Consider the following 15,447-nt stretch of genomic DNA (forward strand, 5'->3'; position numbering starts at 1 on the left):
GAATTGCTAAACTCAGATTTAAAAACACTGAGTACTGGTATAAGTGATATTAAGATGCTAGAAACTATGGACTCTGAAAAGTAATAAACAATAATAAATATAACAGCTTCAAAAACAAACCAAAAAAAAAAAGAAGAAAATACCAAACGCGGAACATTTCGGGCTCAAAACCCTTTTTCAGCCAACAACCCAGAAAAAAAAATGAAAAAAATACTGGTACATGCTATATATAATTCTATTAAGTAACTCAAGATTTTTACAAAACAACATTAAATTCTTTAGAATATAACAAGGATTTTTCTTCAAATTTTCTGATTAATAAATCAAATCTGAATACGAAAAATGCTGTTTGTATCGTAAGGTATGTGACAAGTTTCCTACAGTTGGTAAGCAAGGGGATTGTGGCAGAATAAACTTGATTAAGAAAGTTGAATTATAATTTCAAAATAATTCAAATTTAGAAATTTAAGTCTTTCAATGTGTAAGAAACAAATCTGACTCTCTACTCAATGACTTAAAAAAAAAATTCAACTCAATTTATAGTAGTCGTTCCGAGCCACCAGGCCCATGGAGCTGGATTTTATCCCGGTTTCTATAGCGTGAAACAGACAATAGCAATTGCCCATAGGATGCAAGTCTATTGCAAAGGACTTTCCATCAGATCTAACAAACCCAGCTACACAATCACTGCTGGGTGGTCAAAGGGGTCAGAAATAATCTCGACTGCACCCGGGATCGATCTCAGTCCCTTTTTTTTTTGTGAAGCATGTGCTCTACCAACTGAGTGATCGGGGACCATGCAATTTATAAGTGGTTAAGTTGAAAATTTGATTTTAAGTGTTGCCTTTACCCAGTGGTAGAGCACTCGGTGGTCTCTTAAAGGGTGGTAGATCGATCCAAGGGGAAGTCGATTATTTTGTTAGGACTACCTTGTATGTCCCGCAGTGATCGGGTAGCTGGGTTTGATGTGAAGATGTGAGTACTTTGCGATATTCTGAGAGAGGGGAGAGAGATAGGCAAAAAGGTTTGAGAAGGGGGAAGAGAAATTTGAGGAAGGGAAGGGGAAGAGAGAGAGAGAGAGAGAGAGAGAGAGAGAGAGAGAGAGAGAGAGAGAGAAATAGAGAGAGAGAGAGAGAGAGAGAGAGAGAGAGAGAGAAAGGGGAAATGGAGAGAAGGAAAGACTGAGTTTTATAAGTCATGTTATTTTGGTTTTATTTGGTGCTGACACCAGCGACTTAAAAAACTCTTAACGTATTTTGGACATGTATACACGCAGATAGATAGGCTGACACTCGACTGATAGAGACATGTAATGGTGATTAAAAAGTAGATAAGAATCTGTCCTGTTTATCACGCTATCTCGTGATTGTTGTTGTCATACTTATCATTTAGAAACATGAAAAGGGAAAGAAAAAAAAACAAGAAAGAAAAGAGTGTTTGAATTTTTTTTTCAATTTTGTTTAAATGTTTTGATTATGTGATGACGATGATGATATGGAGGAGGATGGTGGTGGTGGATATGATGATGATGATGAGGAGGAGGAGGAGGAGAAGAAGCAGGAAGAAGACGGTGACTACATAAAATAACGCCAGCTCACACTACTAATATTACTACTACCGCTACTACTACTACCACTACCACCACCACTACTACTACTACTACTACTACTACTACTACTACTACTACTACTACTACTACTATACTACTTACTACTACTACTACTACTACTCTACTACTGCTACTATACTACTACTGCTACTACTACTACTACTACTACTACTACTACTACTACTACTACTACTACTACTACTACTACTACTACTTACTACTACTACCACTACTACTACTACTACTACTACTACTACTACTACTACTACTACTACTACTATTACTACCACTACTACTAATACTACCACTACTCATCATCATTCATCATTCACCTTCTGTCTAGTGATGGTCATCATCTGTTGTTGACATATAGCACTATCTCTTCCTTTTCACTATCAGTATTGACAGGCTGCGAGTCCAAGAACAAGTACAATGTGCTGAATTCACAGGGACAACAAGTGTATTACGCCTATGAAGGTATCCACTTTTTTTACTACTACTTTGTCTAACCACACACACACACACACACGCACACGCAAACACGCATGCACATACACACGCACATACACATAAACCTGCTACTACAGTTTCCATACACTGCAACTATGTGGCCTAGTGGTATGACACTCGCTTTCGGATCGGAAGGTCCTGGGTTCGAACACATAGTTGAGTCCTTGGAGAGACTGAGACTCTGTACTCACATCCTCTCACCGTACTCAGGTGTGAAATGAGTACCTGGCCGTTAACAGCGTTGTCTCTGAAAAAAAATTGTATTTTCGCCAAACAGGTGTCTTGTGTCGTTATTTATATTATGTGTTGCTGTTGGTCAGGGACCCTTTGTAAAGCGCATTGAGCATGTTTATGGATATTGCGATATATAAAAGCTCAATAATTTTTTAAATACACCACTGACGTATATGGGCGTTGAGGATAGAAAATAAAATTTAATGACAAAAAGATCACATGACATAATTGGGTCACAGGGGGCAGCATGGCCTTGGTCTTTGCTTTGTACCCAAAAGATACCGAGTTCGACTACCCATCTCGTTGTGTGGCCTTGAGCAAGTCACCTTGCCCTAGCTCACGTTACAGCGCTGCACTGCGGCTGATGCTAGGGTTATTTCAGTCTTCCCGTGGAATATACCCTAAAGACAAATTTACCTTGGGGATGAATAAAGGGAATTTTAATTTATTAATTAACAATTCTTAAATGAATAGAAAAAAAAGAAAAATTTATTTTTACTTCATTTGGTTTTCAGAGACGGAATGTTGTCATCGTGTCATGTGTGGACCAGGGAGAGGGTTCATCTTTCACATTGAGGACAACACTCAAAGGGTTGGTCAATTGGCTTCTGTAGAACTTTTTAGACTGGATTCTTCTGCTTCTTTCTTCTTCTTTTTCTTCTTTTTCTTCTTCCTCTTCTTCTTCTTCTTCTTCTTCTTCCTCTTCTTCTTCTTCTTCTTCTTCTTCTCTCTTCTTCTTTCTCTCTCTCTTCTTCTTCTTCTTCTTCTTCTTCTTCTTCTTCTTCTTCTTCTTCTTCTTCTTCTTCTTCTTCTTCTTCTTCTTCTTCTTCTTCCTCCTATAGTGGGCGGGGGGGCACTAACTGTGTCTTCTATCCCTCTATAGCTAACTTGCTTTCTGTCTTTGTCTTGAAATGAAGTTACTTAGTTTTGTCCTGGCCCTGGCTGAGAGGGAAACAGTCGAATGTATAGTTATAGTTTTGGGAAATTTTTTTCCCCTTGTAAATCACTCTCTGTTATGCACTGTATTATGTTTTATTTACATATCATATATGATTTGTAAACATTTGAGTGTATTCCTCTTAGTGCCGACCTGTGCTTGTGTCTGGGTGAGACTTTTAGGTGATTTCAAACTAAGTACAATGATTGTGTGGTCTTGGAATCTACATCTGTTCCCTATTTGTATCTTTCCCCTTTGTCTTACTTTTCTTGTGTGCTTTTAGTTGTAAATCCAGAATTTTTTTTTACCTTCCCATTTTCTTTCTTTTTACTGGAATTGATATGACCTTAATGTGTCATAGCGCTGTAAAACCCTTAAAAACATAAAAACAAAAACATTGTGCCCTATAGTTTGCTGTGAGGAGAGATTTCTTTCGTCCAGAAGTTCATGTCTGAAGGTATTGGTGAATCATCCGTTGATTTCGAAACTGGCAACTTCATTTGGTAATTATCGCTTCTGTGAGTGGTTCATAGGTGGAAGGAATACTGTTCATTTGTTTTGTTTGTTTGTTTGTTTGTTTTTTGTTTTTTTTTGTTTTTTTTTGTTGGATCCATGAAAGCTACAACAAAGAAACAAGATAAAAAAGTTGAGGTGGCAGAAATGAGGATTTTGAGCTGTCCTGTCAGAAAGTTGCACTGAAAAGTGCGTAAAGTTGCACCAGAAAATCAAGGAAGTTGCACCAAAAGTTGCAAAAAATGGCAAAAGTTGCACTAAATCAAAAACTGCAAAGGGGATAGATAAAAATGAGTGTATTCGCATAACAGGACAACACCAGGCAACATGATGATCACACTGAAGACAGAATTGACTACTACCATACACAAAGACCACACTCAACACAGTTCATTATCATTTGTTCACTACGAGCGTGAAAAGTTTATTTAAACTAATAAGGAAATAATTATAATGATAATAACAATAATAAAAATTATCTATTATTATGATTTGATGATTATTCTTATTTATTATATTATTATTATATATTATTATTTATTATTATTATTATTATTATTATATTATTATTATTATTTTTATTATTATATTATTTATTATTATTATTAATATATTATTATTATTATTATTATTATTTATTATTATTATTATTATTATTATATATATTATTATTTATTATTATTATATATAATTATTATTGTTATTTTTCTTATATTATTATTAATATATTATATTATTATTATTATTATTATTATATATTATATTATTTTATTTTTTATTATTATTATAATATATATATATTATTATTATTATTATTATTATTATATTATTTATTATAGTAAATTGTGGATATATTAATATATATGAAATTCATTCTCTGTTGAAATCTTAGTATTATTTCTCTATAAGATATGGTAGGACAAATGAAAGATTTAGCATTTTTCCTTGCATTGGACCAATCGAATTTTCCAGATGAGTCATGCCAATGGAAAATCAGGAAAGACTGATTTGTCTCTGACCATTTGGAAAATCACCAAATTCAGGCTCTCTGTGTAAAATTCACTGTGAGAATAAATGCACCCCCCCCCTCACCACCCCCCCATCCGGTCTCTGTGCCCAATTCACTGATATAATACCCCCCCGCCCTCCCACGTGTCTTTTTGGCCCCAAGTATGAAAATAGGGTTAGTTACCGGCACAGTACACAATGTTTTTAAATTGAGAAAACACCCTTTTTAAGTTCACCATGTGAAAAAAGCATTTTTTTTCCGCAAAAGTTGCACCAATGTTACAAAAAAGCATCAAAGTTGCAAAAAGCGGCAAAAGTTGCAAAATACGCGAATTCGCGTCAAAGTTGCAATCGCAAATTTCTGACAGGACAGGTTGAGATGGTCACTTGGCTGGACAAGAAAAGATAAAGTGAGAAATTAACGAATTCGAAGTTTGACTGAAGTGAAGAATGTATCAATAAAGATGAGAGAAGATAGATTGAAATGGTTTGGACATGATAAGAGACAAGAGAGGGAGTATGGGGAAGGAAAGTATTGGATATTCAATTAGCGGGAAAGAGGAAAAAGGGACGCCCAAAGACTAGATGGTTAGATAGCGTAAAGGACGATATTAAAGAACCGGGCCTGGAGGAGGATGATGCTATGAACCAATATGCATGGAGACGTGACATTCATCATGGCAACCCTGCAAAATGCGGGCTAAGCAAAAAGAAGAAGAAGAAGTTGGATCCATGGAAAGACCAGATTTGATTTTACCTTACATTCTATATATATTTTATGATTTTTACCAAAAGAATAGTAATAGCAATGCATCTTTGGCTTAAATTTAAACCTGCCCCTACTGCTCTCATTATGAAAATGGTTATGCCTGCTGCTATATACTGTGCTCAGGTTTTAAAAAAGTAGCTGGATGGTAATGGCTTTGTTTCTATCTAAAAAGTTGTAAGAGCGCCTCAAGGGCTTCAAGTTTCATCCTACTTGTTAAGTGTTGCTGTTGCCTTGGGACTTTTAAAATTTAATTCAGAAAAGTGAGTGGAGCAGACACTTAAGTTGATAATAATAAGAAATGAAGTGAGTAGGAAATAGGAAATAAAAATTTCACGGCGGCGATAGGGGCTTGAATCTGCGACCTTAATGGTACGACAACTCCGCCTGGCTGGGGAAAGCGTGGCTCACTGTCTGAGCTATCCACCTCTCTAAAAAAAGTGGTTTCAAACTCTATGTCTATCTTGAGCCGTTCTCCCCGAGAGGTTATGGGTTCAACACACAAATGTCGCAAAGTTTGTTAGCCAGCATTTAAGCTTAATGGCCATATTCTCAACACAAACATGTAACATAGAAACAATTGAGACATTGAGTAAGCTTCGGTATTTAGGGTGAAAATTAATTCAGAAAAGTGAGTTATTTATACGTTTAAGCTTAAATTTCTATTTTAAGCATGATGCTGATCCCTCCCATGGTGGGCAGGAGGTCACTTGCTATGTCTTCTATCCCCTATATCTGTTTTCTGAGTTGCTTTCTGTCTTTGTTTCGGAATGAGATTACTTGGTTTTGTCCTGGCCCTTGCCAGAGTCCTTGGCTGAGAGGGAAACAGACAAATGTAAAGTGTTAGTTTTGGGAGGTGATATTTCTTTCCTTGTAAATCTTTTATGTACTGATAGTTATATTTATTTGTTTTTAACATACCTTGTAAACATTTGAGTGTATTTCTCTCAGGGGGATCCTGTACTAGTGTCTGGATGTGACTTTTAGGTGATCTCATACTTAGTACATTGATGGTATACTCTTTGAATCTACATCTGTTCCCTTGTCTTACATTTTCTTGGATGCTCTAATTGTAATTCTAGAGTGTTTTTCTCTATCCCATTTTTCTTCCTTTTTACTGGCGCTAACATGGCCTAAAAGTATCGCAAGCGCCGTAAAAAACCCTTTAAAATAAAACAAACATAACCCTGACATAATACTGATAAGAGAAGATCGGTCACATATATTTTAAAGGTAGAGGTATGCCCTTATAGGATTCCAATAAATTTATTTATAATCATTATTTATATTTTATGACATCATCAGGAGATCATGCGACTGGAGCGTCCCTTCAAGTGCTGTGTAGGGTGTCCATGGTGTGCTGATGGATGCTGTGCTTACCCCATTTACATCTATGACGGGGCAGGAAACAAACTAGGGATGATGAGAATGACGTAAGGACACAAAGACAAAAGACTCCCCACCCCTCTGATCTCTCTCTCTATCTCTCTCTCTCTCTCTCTCTCTCTCTCTCTCTTTCTCTCTCTCTAGCTCTCTCTCTCTCTCTCTCTCTCTCTCTCTCCCTCTCCCTTTCCCTTTCTCTCTCTCTCTATCTCTCTCTCTCTCTCTCTCTCTCATATATATATATCTATCTATCTATATCTTATATCTTATATAGAGCAATATCCACTTAACATGCTCAAAGCGCTTTACAAAGGGTCCCTGGCCAACAGCAACATTTGTCATTTAGGCTGGGACATGACGCCTGCTAGGCGATATTACACTTTTTTTTTCAGACAGAGACAATGCTGTTAAAGGCCAGGTACTCATTTTACACATGAGTACGATGAGAGAATGTGAGTAAAGAGCCTTCTCCAGGACTCAACTTCCCACCTGAATCTGAAAGCAAGTGTCATACCACTAGACCACATAGCCGCACAAAATTAAAATAACTTAAAATGTAAGGACTTGACTTGACTTCAGATTTAAAGTTAAAGGTTGAGTCCTTGGAATAAAAGAGTCTTTCCTCACATCCTCTCACCGTAAATTTGTAATACCACCTAACAGGGGCCATGTCCCTTCCTATATATTAAGTGTTGCTGTTGGTTGGGGACCCATTGTAAAGTGTTGTAGGCACATTTAGTGGATACTGCGCTATATAAATGCTCATCATCATCATCATCATTGCCTTTTTCACCCTGTGTCAGGTATAGGCCACAGACAAATAGTTTCCATCCTTCTCTATCCTGAGTCAGCTTTTTTATCTCGTTCCATGTCTTATCACGACTTCTCTGTTTATCAGTTTCTTTAATTCTTCTCCATGTTCCTCGTGGCCTTTGTTTACATATATCTTTGTTTATATCAATGCTCAAATGCTCAAAATTTACCCCAACATTTTACCGTTTTGAGAATCAGGCATGTCTATCTGCTCTCCACAGCACATTCTGTTGTTCTCCAGTGTTCGGGATTTTTGACAACAGTGGGGAACAATTGTACCGGATAAATGGAGATTGCTGCCGATGCCAAGCACCGTGTTGTCGAGCTGACATTAATTTCCCTGTAAGTATTTTAGGTCTAAAGCCTCATGTTGAATTGAGCACACACACACTCTCTCTCTCTCTCTCTCTCTCTATCGCTCTCTCTCTCTCTCTCTCTCTCTCTCTCTCTCTCTCTCTCTCTCTCTCACACACACACACACACACACTCATCCCCCTCTACTTATTTTGTATAAATCTTTCTTTGCAGTCCTTTTAACATCTTCTTTTTGAAAAAGAAAATAATCAAATTAAAACAAGGCACACCTTTCCCCCAGCTGCCCCTCTTTTGTAGACAACGATTGCAGAGTTCTAACATTACTATGCAATTTTTATTGTCTGTCAATGCTCATACAAGAGTGGTGTGTGTGTGTGTGTGTGTGTGTGTGTGTATGTGTGTGTGTGTGTGTGTGTGTGAGTGAGTATGCATCACTTGGTGCCTTTTTTGTGCACACCAGAGGTCCAGATGAACAATGCTTCCCCCCCCACCTTTTTAAAATTTTATAAGGTCAAGGTCATCGGCTAGTTTCAGTACATAGTCCTTTTTTTCTTTTTTTTTCAATATTTCTGTTACAAATTAGTGTATTTTTTTGACTCAATTTTCTAAGTTCACTGTGCACTTTAAAGAAAAAAAGAAAAAGTAGGCTCGTCCTTCAAAGCCATTAGGCCCACGGAGTTTGTGTTTTTCCTAGTTTCTACAGCTCCAAACAGACAATAGTAATTGGGTGTTACCCTTTAGAAAGGATGCTAGTCTATCCCAAAGTACTCTCCACCAGACTTTCTAACAGACTTAGCTTTCCAATCACTGCTTGGTGGATGGGGGGAGGGGTCCGAAAAAGATTTCTACTTCACCCGGGATGGATTTCGGTCTCTTTGTATTTGAAGCAAGTGCTCTACCAACTGAGCCATTGGGACACTCCCAGTACACTTAATAGGGATAATGATAAGGTATGCCATCAAGCATAAAATCTTATTTTTGTACCATCTCAGGGTTTGTTTTTTTTTTTGTAGTTTTTTTCTAATTTCTCTCTCTCTCTCTCTCTCTCTCTCTCTCTCTCTCTCTCTCTCTCTCTCTCTCTCTCTCACTCTCTCTCACTCTCTCTCAGGTGACCAGCTTGAGAGATGGGTCGCAAGTAGCCACTGTTGCCAAGCAGTGGGGTGGAGCCATCAGGGAGATGATAACAGATGCCGACAGCTACAAAGTGTCATGTGAGTTCATTCTCAAGGCTTTCAATTTTGCTTTTTGTTTTTTTTAATTCATACATATCGGACTCACCACCAACTGAAAGTGACATTGTTTCATTGTGAGGCAGATGCTGAAATGAGAATTTAAAACTAAAATGATCAGGCAGAATTGTCAATTAAACCAATTCATGTGCGGCGATGTGGTCTTGTGGAAGGTCCTGGGTTCAAGCCTCGCTAGGCACATAGTTGAGTACTTGGAAAAGGTTCTTTACTCACATTCTCTCACCGTACTCGGGTGTAAAATGAGTACCTGGCCGTTAACAGCGTTATCTTTGTCGGAAAAAAAAAAATTGTAATATCGCCTAACAGATGTCATCGACTCGTTCTACATGTTACATGTTGATGTTGGTCAGGGACCCCTTGTAAAGCGCTTTGAGCATGTTTAGTGGATATTGCGGCATATAAATCACACTTGGGGGGGGGGTTTGGGTTTTTTTGTTTTGTTTTTTTCATTCTCAAGGCTTTCAATTTTGTTATTATGCGACTCATCACCAACTGAAAGTGACATTGTTTCATTGTGAGGCAGATGCTGACATGAGAATTTAATGCTGAAATGATCGGGCAGACTTGTCAGTAGGCTTCAACAGTCATGACGTCAATTCCTGCTTAATGACGCATAGTAACTTAGTAACTGGTTCTAAACTATCAGAACTATGGCAGACACCCTAATGAAATATTTCTAAGACGAACATAAAAGTGTATTCAGAGGAAAAAAACATTATAAATCTGATCATGTTTTGACTTTTATACAGTCTGATACCATGACATGTGAAAAAGTTCTAGCCAGCATGAAGAATAAAAAGTGCTGATTTTCTTTGTTTAGAACCAAGCTGCTCGTTGCTGGGCGGACGTGACATCAGACTATTGAATCCAATTAAACACATTCATTTTCTATACTAAGTTCTGCCCAATGGTAATTTATTATACCCCTTTCGTTTAGGGGAAAACCAGGTTTTGCTAAAGCATAAAAGCAAAAAGGGGGGGAGGGGGAGTGGCTGAGTGGTTAAGGCATTGCAATGTGACTCGAAGGGGTTTGAGCCTTGCTTCAGGCACTTTCATTTTTTTCTTGGGCAAGATTATCAACCCCCAATTTGCTCACTTTAGACAACATGGGTGATACCTGTTGACATCAGACATTTGGTTTGATGGACTATCTATATATATATATTATATATATATATATATATATATATATATATATATATATATATATATATATTCCTTCACGGAATGCCTAAGTGACGGTATCTAATGGTGCTGTAGGGAAGATTTAATATTTTTTATTTTTATAAAAGCAAAAATATTATATTGCATCTCTATTATCCTTTGTAAAAAAAAAACAACCCAGGAGTTCAAGAAATATTTTTCTTGCATGACATGATTTGATATTTTTGTCCCGTTGGTTTATTTTCAGTGTTCAAAAAGTTCCGACATTTTTTTCACCAGCCATTTACAGGCCTGTACTAAGTATTATTATTATTATTATTATTATTATTATTATTATTATTATTATTATTATTATTATTATTATTATTATTATTATTATTATAATTGTTGTTGTTGTTGTTGTTGTTGTTGTTGTTGTTGTTGTTGTTATTATTATTATTATCATGTCATTCTTTCAGTCCCCATTGATATGCATGTCGTCCACAAGGCCCTCATCTTTGCTTCCACCTTCCTCGTTGTAAGTCTGTGTTTTATTACATAATCTGAATTTTAAATTTTAATGAGTATTCTTAGTTACAATGTATTTGGGAGAGCCGAATGCAAGAATGAAAACCACTTCTAATGGTGCCAACTGTACATAAATATTTTTACACATTTTCATTCATTGTACACATTTTGCTGAGGATTGTATGCATAATTGATTCGATTTGATCACCGTTGGATGGGATCTTCTGACCTCCTATGGTGTTGTTAACGACGTCACTACCACACCATCTCATTCATCTGTAGTGTTTCATTCATCCTGTTTGTTGATAAAAGGGAAACCCAAAACGTCCATTCTATCTGTTTTCGTAATTAAATCGAAGCTTACATTCAATTTCACATTGTTATTTATTTCTTCAACCTTCGAGCAGCAACATTTACTTTGCAAATGCCTTAAAACACTTAAAAGCAAACATAAAAATACAAGTTTTTTTTATCAGATCATCCATTTTGTATTTTTCAGGACATGATCTTATACGAGAACAAAGATGGTGGTGGTGCCAATTAAAGCGAGTCATCAGGTTAACTGTTACAGTTCCAGCAGTTACAGGAAATGGAAAACATAATAGAACTGAACTAGGAAAGCCATGAAGCTGTTGTGTGTGTGTGTGTGTGTGTTTGTATGTATGTATGTGTATGTGCATGTTTTTGAGTGTGTGGGTGTGTGTGTGTGTATGTGTGTGCATGTTTTTTTTAATGTGTGGGTGTCTATATTTTATGTGTTTCTGTGTGTGTAAGTGTAAGGGTATGTACGACACAGAAAAATACCGTCACCATGACATTATTTTGAAATATATCCTTCATGCATTTTATTCTTAGTTTCCTGTGCATGTTTTTGTTAAATCTCTACTTTAAGCCAAGGAAGAGACAATAATGTCAGCATAAAGAATTTTGAATTTTAATTTGTCAGAAAAAAAATAGTGAAAGAAAAACAATTTGCATGCATGCACATACATTTATTCACAAAATTTTAGATGAAGTACACAGTTAAGAATTTTTTGGTGAAATTATTATTTTATATTGTATTTTTCGTATAATTATCCTTGCATAATTGTTGTTAATTATTCATCCCATTTGGCAAGTGTTCCTTCAACTTTGTTAATATGATTCCTGTTTCAGTGGGGATGCAATCATTGCCTGTTGGCCTATCAGAGTGATCAGGGAGGTCACTTACTGTGTCGTCTACCCCCTATATCTGTTTCCCAACTTGCTTCCTGTCTTTGACTTGGAATGGGATTACTTAGTTTTTTCCTGGCCCGGGCCGGAGTCCTTGGCTGGGAGGGAAACAGTCAAATGTATAGTTTCAATTTTCAGAGATGATATTATTTTTTCCTTGTAGATACTCTCTCTGTTTTGTTGTGAGTGTGAGTGATATATATTTTATTTTGAATATATATGATTTGTAAGCATTTGAATGTTTCCCTCTTAGTGGGATCTTGTACTTATATCTGGATGAGACATAAAGTGATCTCAAACAAAGTCACTGATAGTACACTTTTGGAATCAAGATCTGTTCCTTTTTTTTTCAACCAGTCCTTGTCTTACTTTTTCTTGTTTCCTTTTCGTTGTAAATCTAGAATGTTTTGATTATCCTATTTTATTTCTTTCTACTGAAATGAGCTAAATGTGTTGCAAGCGCTGTAAAACCCTTAAAAACAAAACAAACAAACAATTATTGTCTGAAAGCTTACAGATGAAATTATATTAACAGAAACTTGCCTTACCCATGTGTGTGATTTATTTTTTTCATTTTATATTTTAAAAACTCAATTCAACACTATTATTTTTTAAACTATCAGTTTTTAGTTATGTGTGTTGGAAAGTGTCTTTAAAAATTGTGAGGGTGCTTTTTTTCCCCCATGATTCATCCACTTTGAATTTTTTTTTTTTACTTTTACTGCATACTACTCTTCATTGTGATGCTGATAATTTCTTCATATTTGAATATTTTCATACTTTTATAATTGTTTTTCATAGCCTTAAATATTTTAATCTGCTGAATGCTTTTTTTTTTTTAATGTTTAGTTCGGAAGCTCCAATAGGCTTATCTGTGACAGTAACACTAACAGGCTGTGTGAAGCAGACATGCCAATTCTTATGAAAAATTTGTAAAATTACGAAATTTTGGCTCCAATTTCTGAACGTCTCATGAACGTCTAGAAGTCTTTAAAAACTTATTGAAAATGGAGGTTGATTCCAGACTACATAATTTTAAGGATTTTGGGTGTTATTTAATATTTGCAAGGGTAAATTGTTGATTTTGAAATTTAAATATAGCCACTACAATTTTTAGCTCCTAAATATTACGAATTTTAAAATTTTCAAATAAGTACATATATGTCTAGTGAAGGATGACTTGTTGTATTGTTGAAAATGGAAATTGCGTTAATCTTGTTTTTGTTGGCTGAAGAAGGGATTTTAGTCCCCCAAATTTTCCTTGTCCATATTATCGTGACCTTTAACAATGCTGCTTTATTCTTGTCAAATCCTGAAAGGAAACGTAAGAGTTTTCCTCAAAAACATAACAAAGGGTCACAGTGATTTGTGCTCATGACATCTTCATAGCTTTTGATATACAGATAGAATACAAATACAATTATTAATGTAAATTATTCCATGTAAAGCTGGGTGGGGTTCCTGACCTCCCATAGTGGGCAGGGGGGTACATACTGTGTCTTCTATCTCCTTATATCTGTTTTCCAGCATGCTTTCTGTCTTTGTCTTGAATGAGATTACTTGGTTTTGTCCTGACCCTGGCCGGAGTCCTGGCTGGGAGGGAAACAGTCAAACGCATAGTTATTGTTTTGGGAAATATTTTTTTTCCTTGTAAATCATCTCTCTGTTATGTATTATTATATTTGTTATTTTCAATGTATAATGTAAGCATTTGAGTGTATTCCTCTTTGTTGGATTTTGTGCTTGTGTCCGGATGAGACTTATAGGTGATCTCAAACTAAGTACACTGGTGGTATGCTCTTGGAATCTACATCTGATCCCTATTTGTTCCCAGTTCCACTATGTCTTACTTTTTCTTGGGTGCTTTAATTGTAATTCTAGAACTTTTAACAATCCCATTTTCTTCCTTGTTCCTGGCGCTGATATAACCTAAATGTGTTACAAGCGCCGTAAAACCCTTAAAAATAAAAACAAAACATTCCGTGTAAAGTATTCTCCATTTAACGCATAGGTGGATATTGGCTCTCTGTTAATTTTGGTACGTTTATTATTATTATTATTGCTGTTATTAATACTAAACTCCCGATTACAACACCTCCGAATAGTGACATTGACCCCTGGTCCCGATTTTTTTTCTGTTCAAGATCAATAAAAAAAAAAACCTCCAAATAATGCGGCCATGTGTTCCGTTGTATTCAAACAGCTGTTCACATGCCAGTCCCCAGCCCGGATGTGGCGTGGTTAATAAAAACTGGTCCCACGGGCCTTACCACGCCCACTTTGTCCGCCATCTTGGAAACCTCTAAATAACGACACCTCCGGATAACGACATAAAAACTCGGTCCCGTGGCATGTCGTTATCGGGAGGTTCCACAGTATTATTGTTATTATTATTATTATTATTATTATTATTATTATTATTATTATTATTATTATTATTATTATTATTATTATTATTATTATTATTATTATTCCTGTAATATATCAGTTTATTTTTTGTGAGTGATTTTTGTGGGAAACGGGGGATTTTGTTATTATTTAGATGAGAAAGCAAGGTGCTCGCCTAAAGTTGTATATTTTCCATCTTATTTATACTCCTACTGATTCTATTATTTTCTATTGGTGCTTTCTTTGTACTGTCTTTCTTTTTTTGTTTTTGTGTTTTTTCCATATTATATTGAAGGTATTTTGAGGTACTATATGGAAAACCTGCATGTAAACAATTCTAGACTAAAACAGCAAGTGCATTCATTTTGTCTGTTGTAGTATAAACAATGTTTGAGGCACACATTTTCTGGGTGGGGATCCTGACCTCCCATAGCGGGCAGGGAGGTCCATACTGTGTCTTCTACACAATAATTAGGTGTTGTCATTCTCGGTGTTCATCGTCGACCGTTGTAATACGATTAAAATAGCTCACTGTTTTTTTCTTTAAAATCGTAAAACGTAAACAACAATGGTCTTAATAGATGATAAAATCCTTGCAAAAATTTTATAAAACTTTAAAATATTGCTAAATTAATTGTTTAAAATCCACGAATTTTCGTCAAAAGCAGCACAAACTCATACGAAATCTTCTGAATATGAAATAAAATTAGTCCTGTATAGAAATAACACTTAAAACAGCCGTAAAATGAAGTAATTTTAAGAGCTCTGTGAAAAGCAGCCTTCCAGCGCTGAACACAGTGGTAGGCATCTTTCCGTCTCAAGAGACGATGGTTTGCGC

General features: G+C 35.9%; 1 protein-coding gene across 2 annotated transcripts in view; it reads left to right on the top strand.

Moving 5' to 3' along the window:
• The window catches only part of LOC144978702 (phospholipid scramblase 2-like), a 24,725-nt gene extending 10,528 nt beyond the window's left edge, over positions 1 to 14,197 (top strand). For both annotated transcript variants that reach the window (XM_078925119.1, XM_078925118.1), the window contains exons 4-10: positions 2,009 to 2,086; positions 2,869 to 2,945; positions 6,883 to 7,010; positions 7,995 to 8,115; positions 9,197 to 9,299; positions 10,961 to 11,019; positions 11,509 to 14,197. In XM_078925119.1, coding sequence (XP_078781245.1) covers positions 2,009 to 2,086; positions 2,869 to 2,945; positions 6,883 to 7,010; positions 7,995 to 8,115; positions 9,197 to 9,299; positions 10,961 to 11,019; positions 11,509 to 11,553 — 611 coding nt within the window. In that variant the 3' untranslated portion in view covers positions 11,554 to 14,197. The remainder of the gene's footprint in view (positions 1 to 2,008; positions 2,087 to 2,868; positions 2,946 to 6,882; positions 7,011 to 7,994; positions 8,116 to 9,196; positions 9,300 to 10,960; positions 11,020 to 11,508) is intronic.
• Positions 14,198 to 15,447: the final 1,250 nt, after the last annotated feature.

Source organism: Berghia stephanieae, chromosome 8, assembly GCF_034508935.2.
Source record: "Berghia stephanieae isolate SIO BIC M18660-M18661 chromosome 8, UCSD_Bste_1.3, whole genome shotgun sequence".
In the NCBI taxonomy this organism is placed as follows: domain Eukaryota; kingdom Metazoa; phylum Mollusca; class Gastropoda; order Nudibranchia; family Aeolidiidae; genus Berghia; species Berghia stephanieae.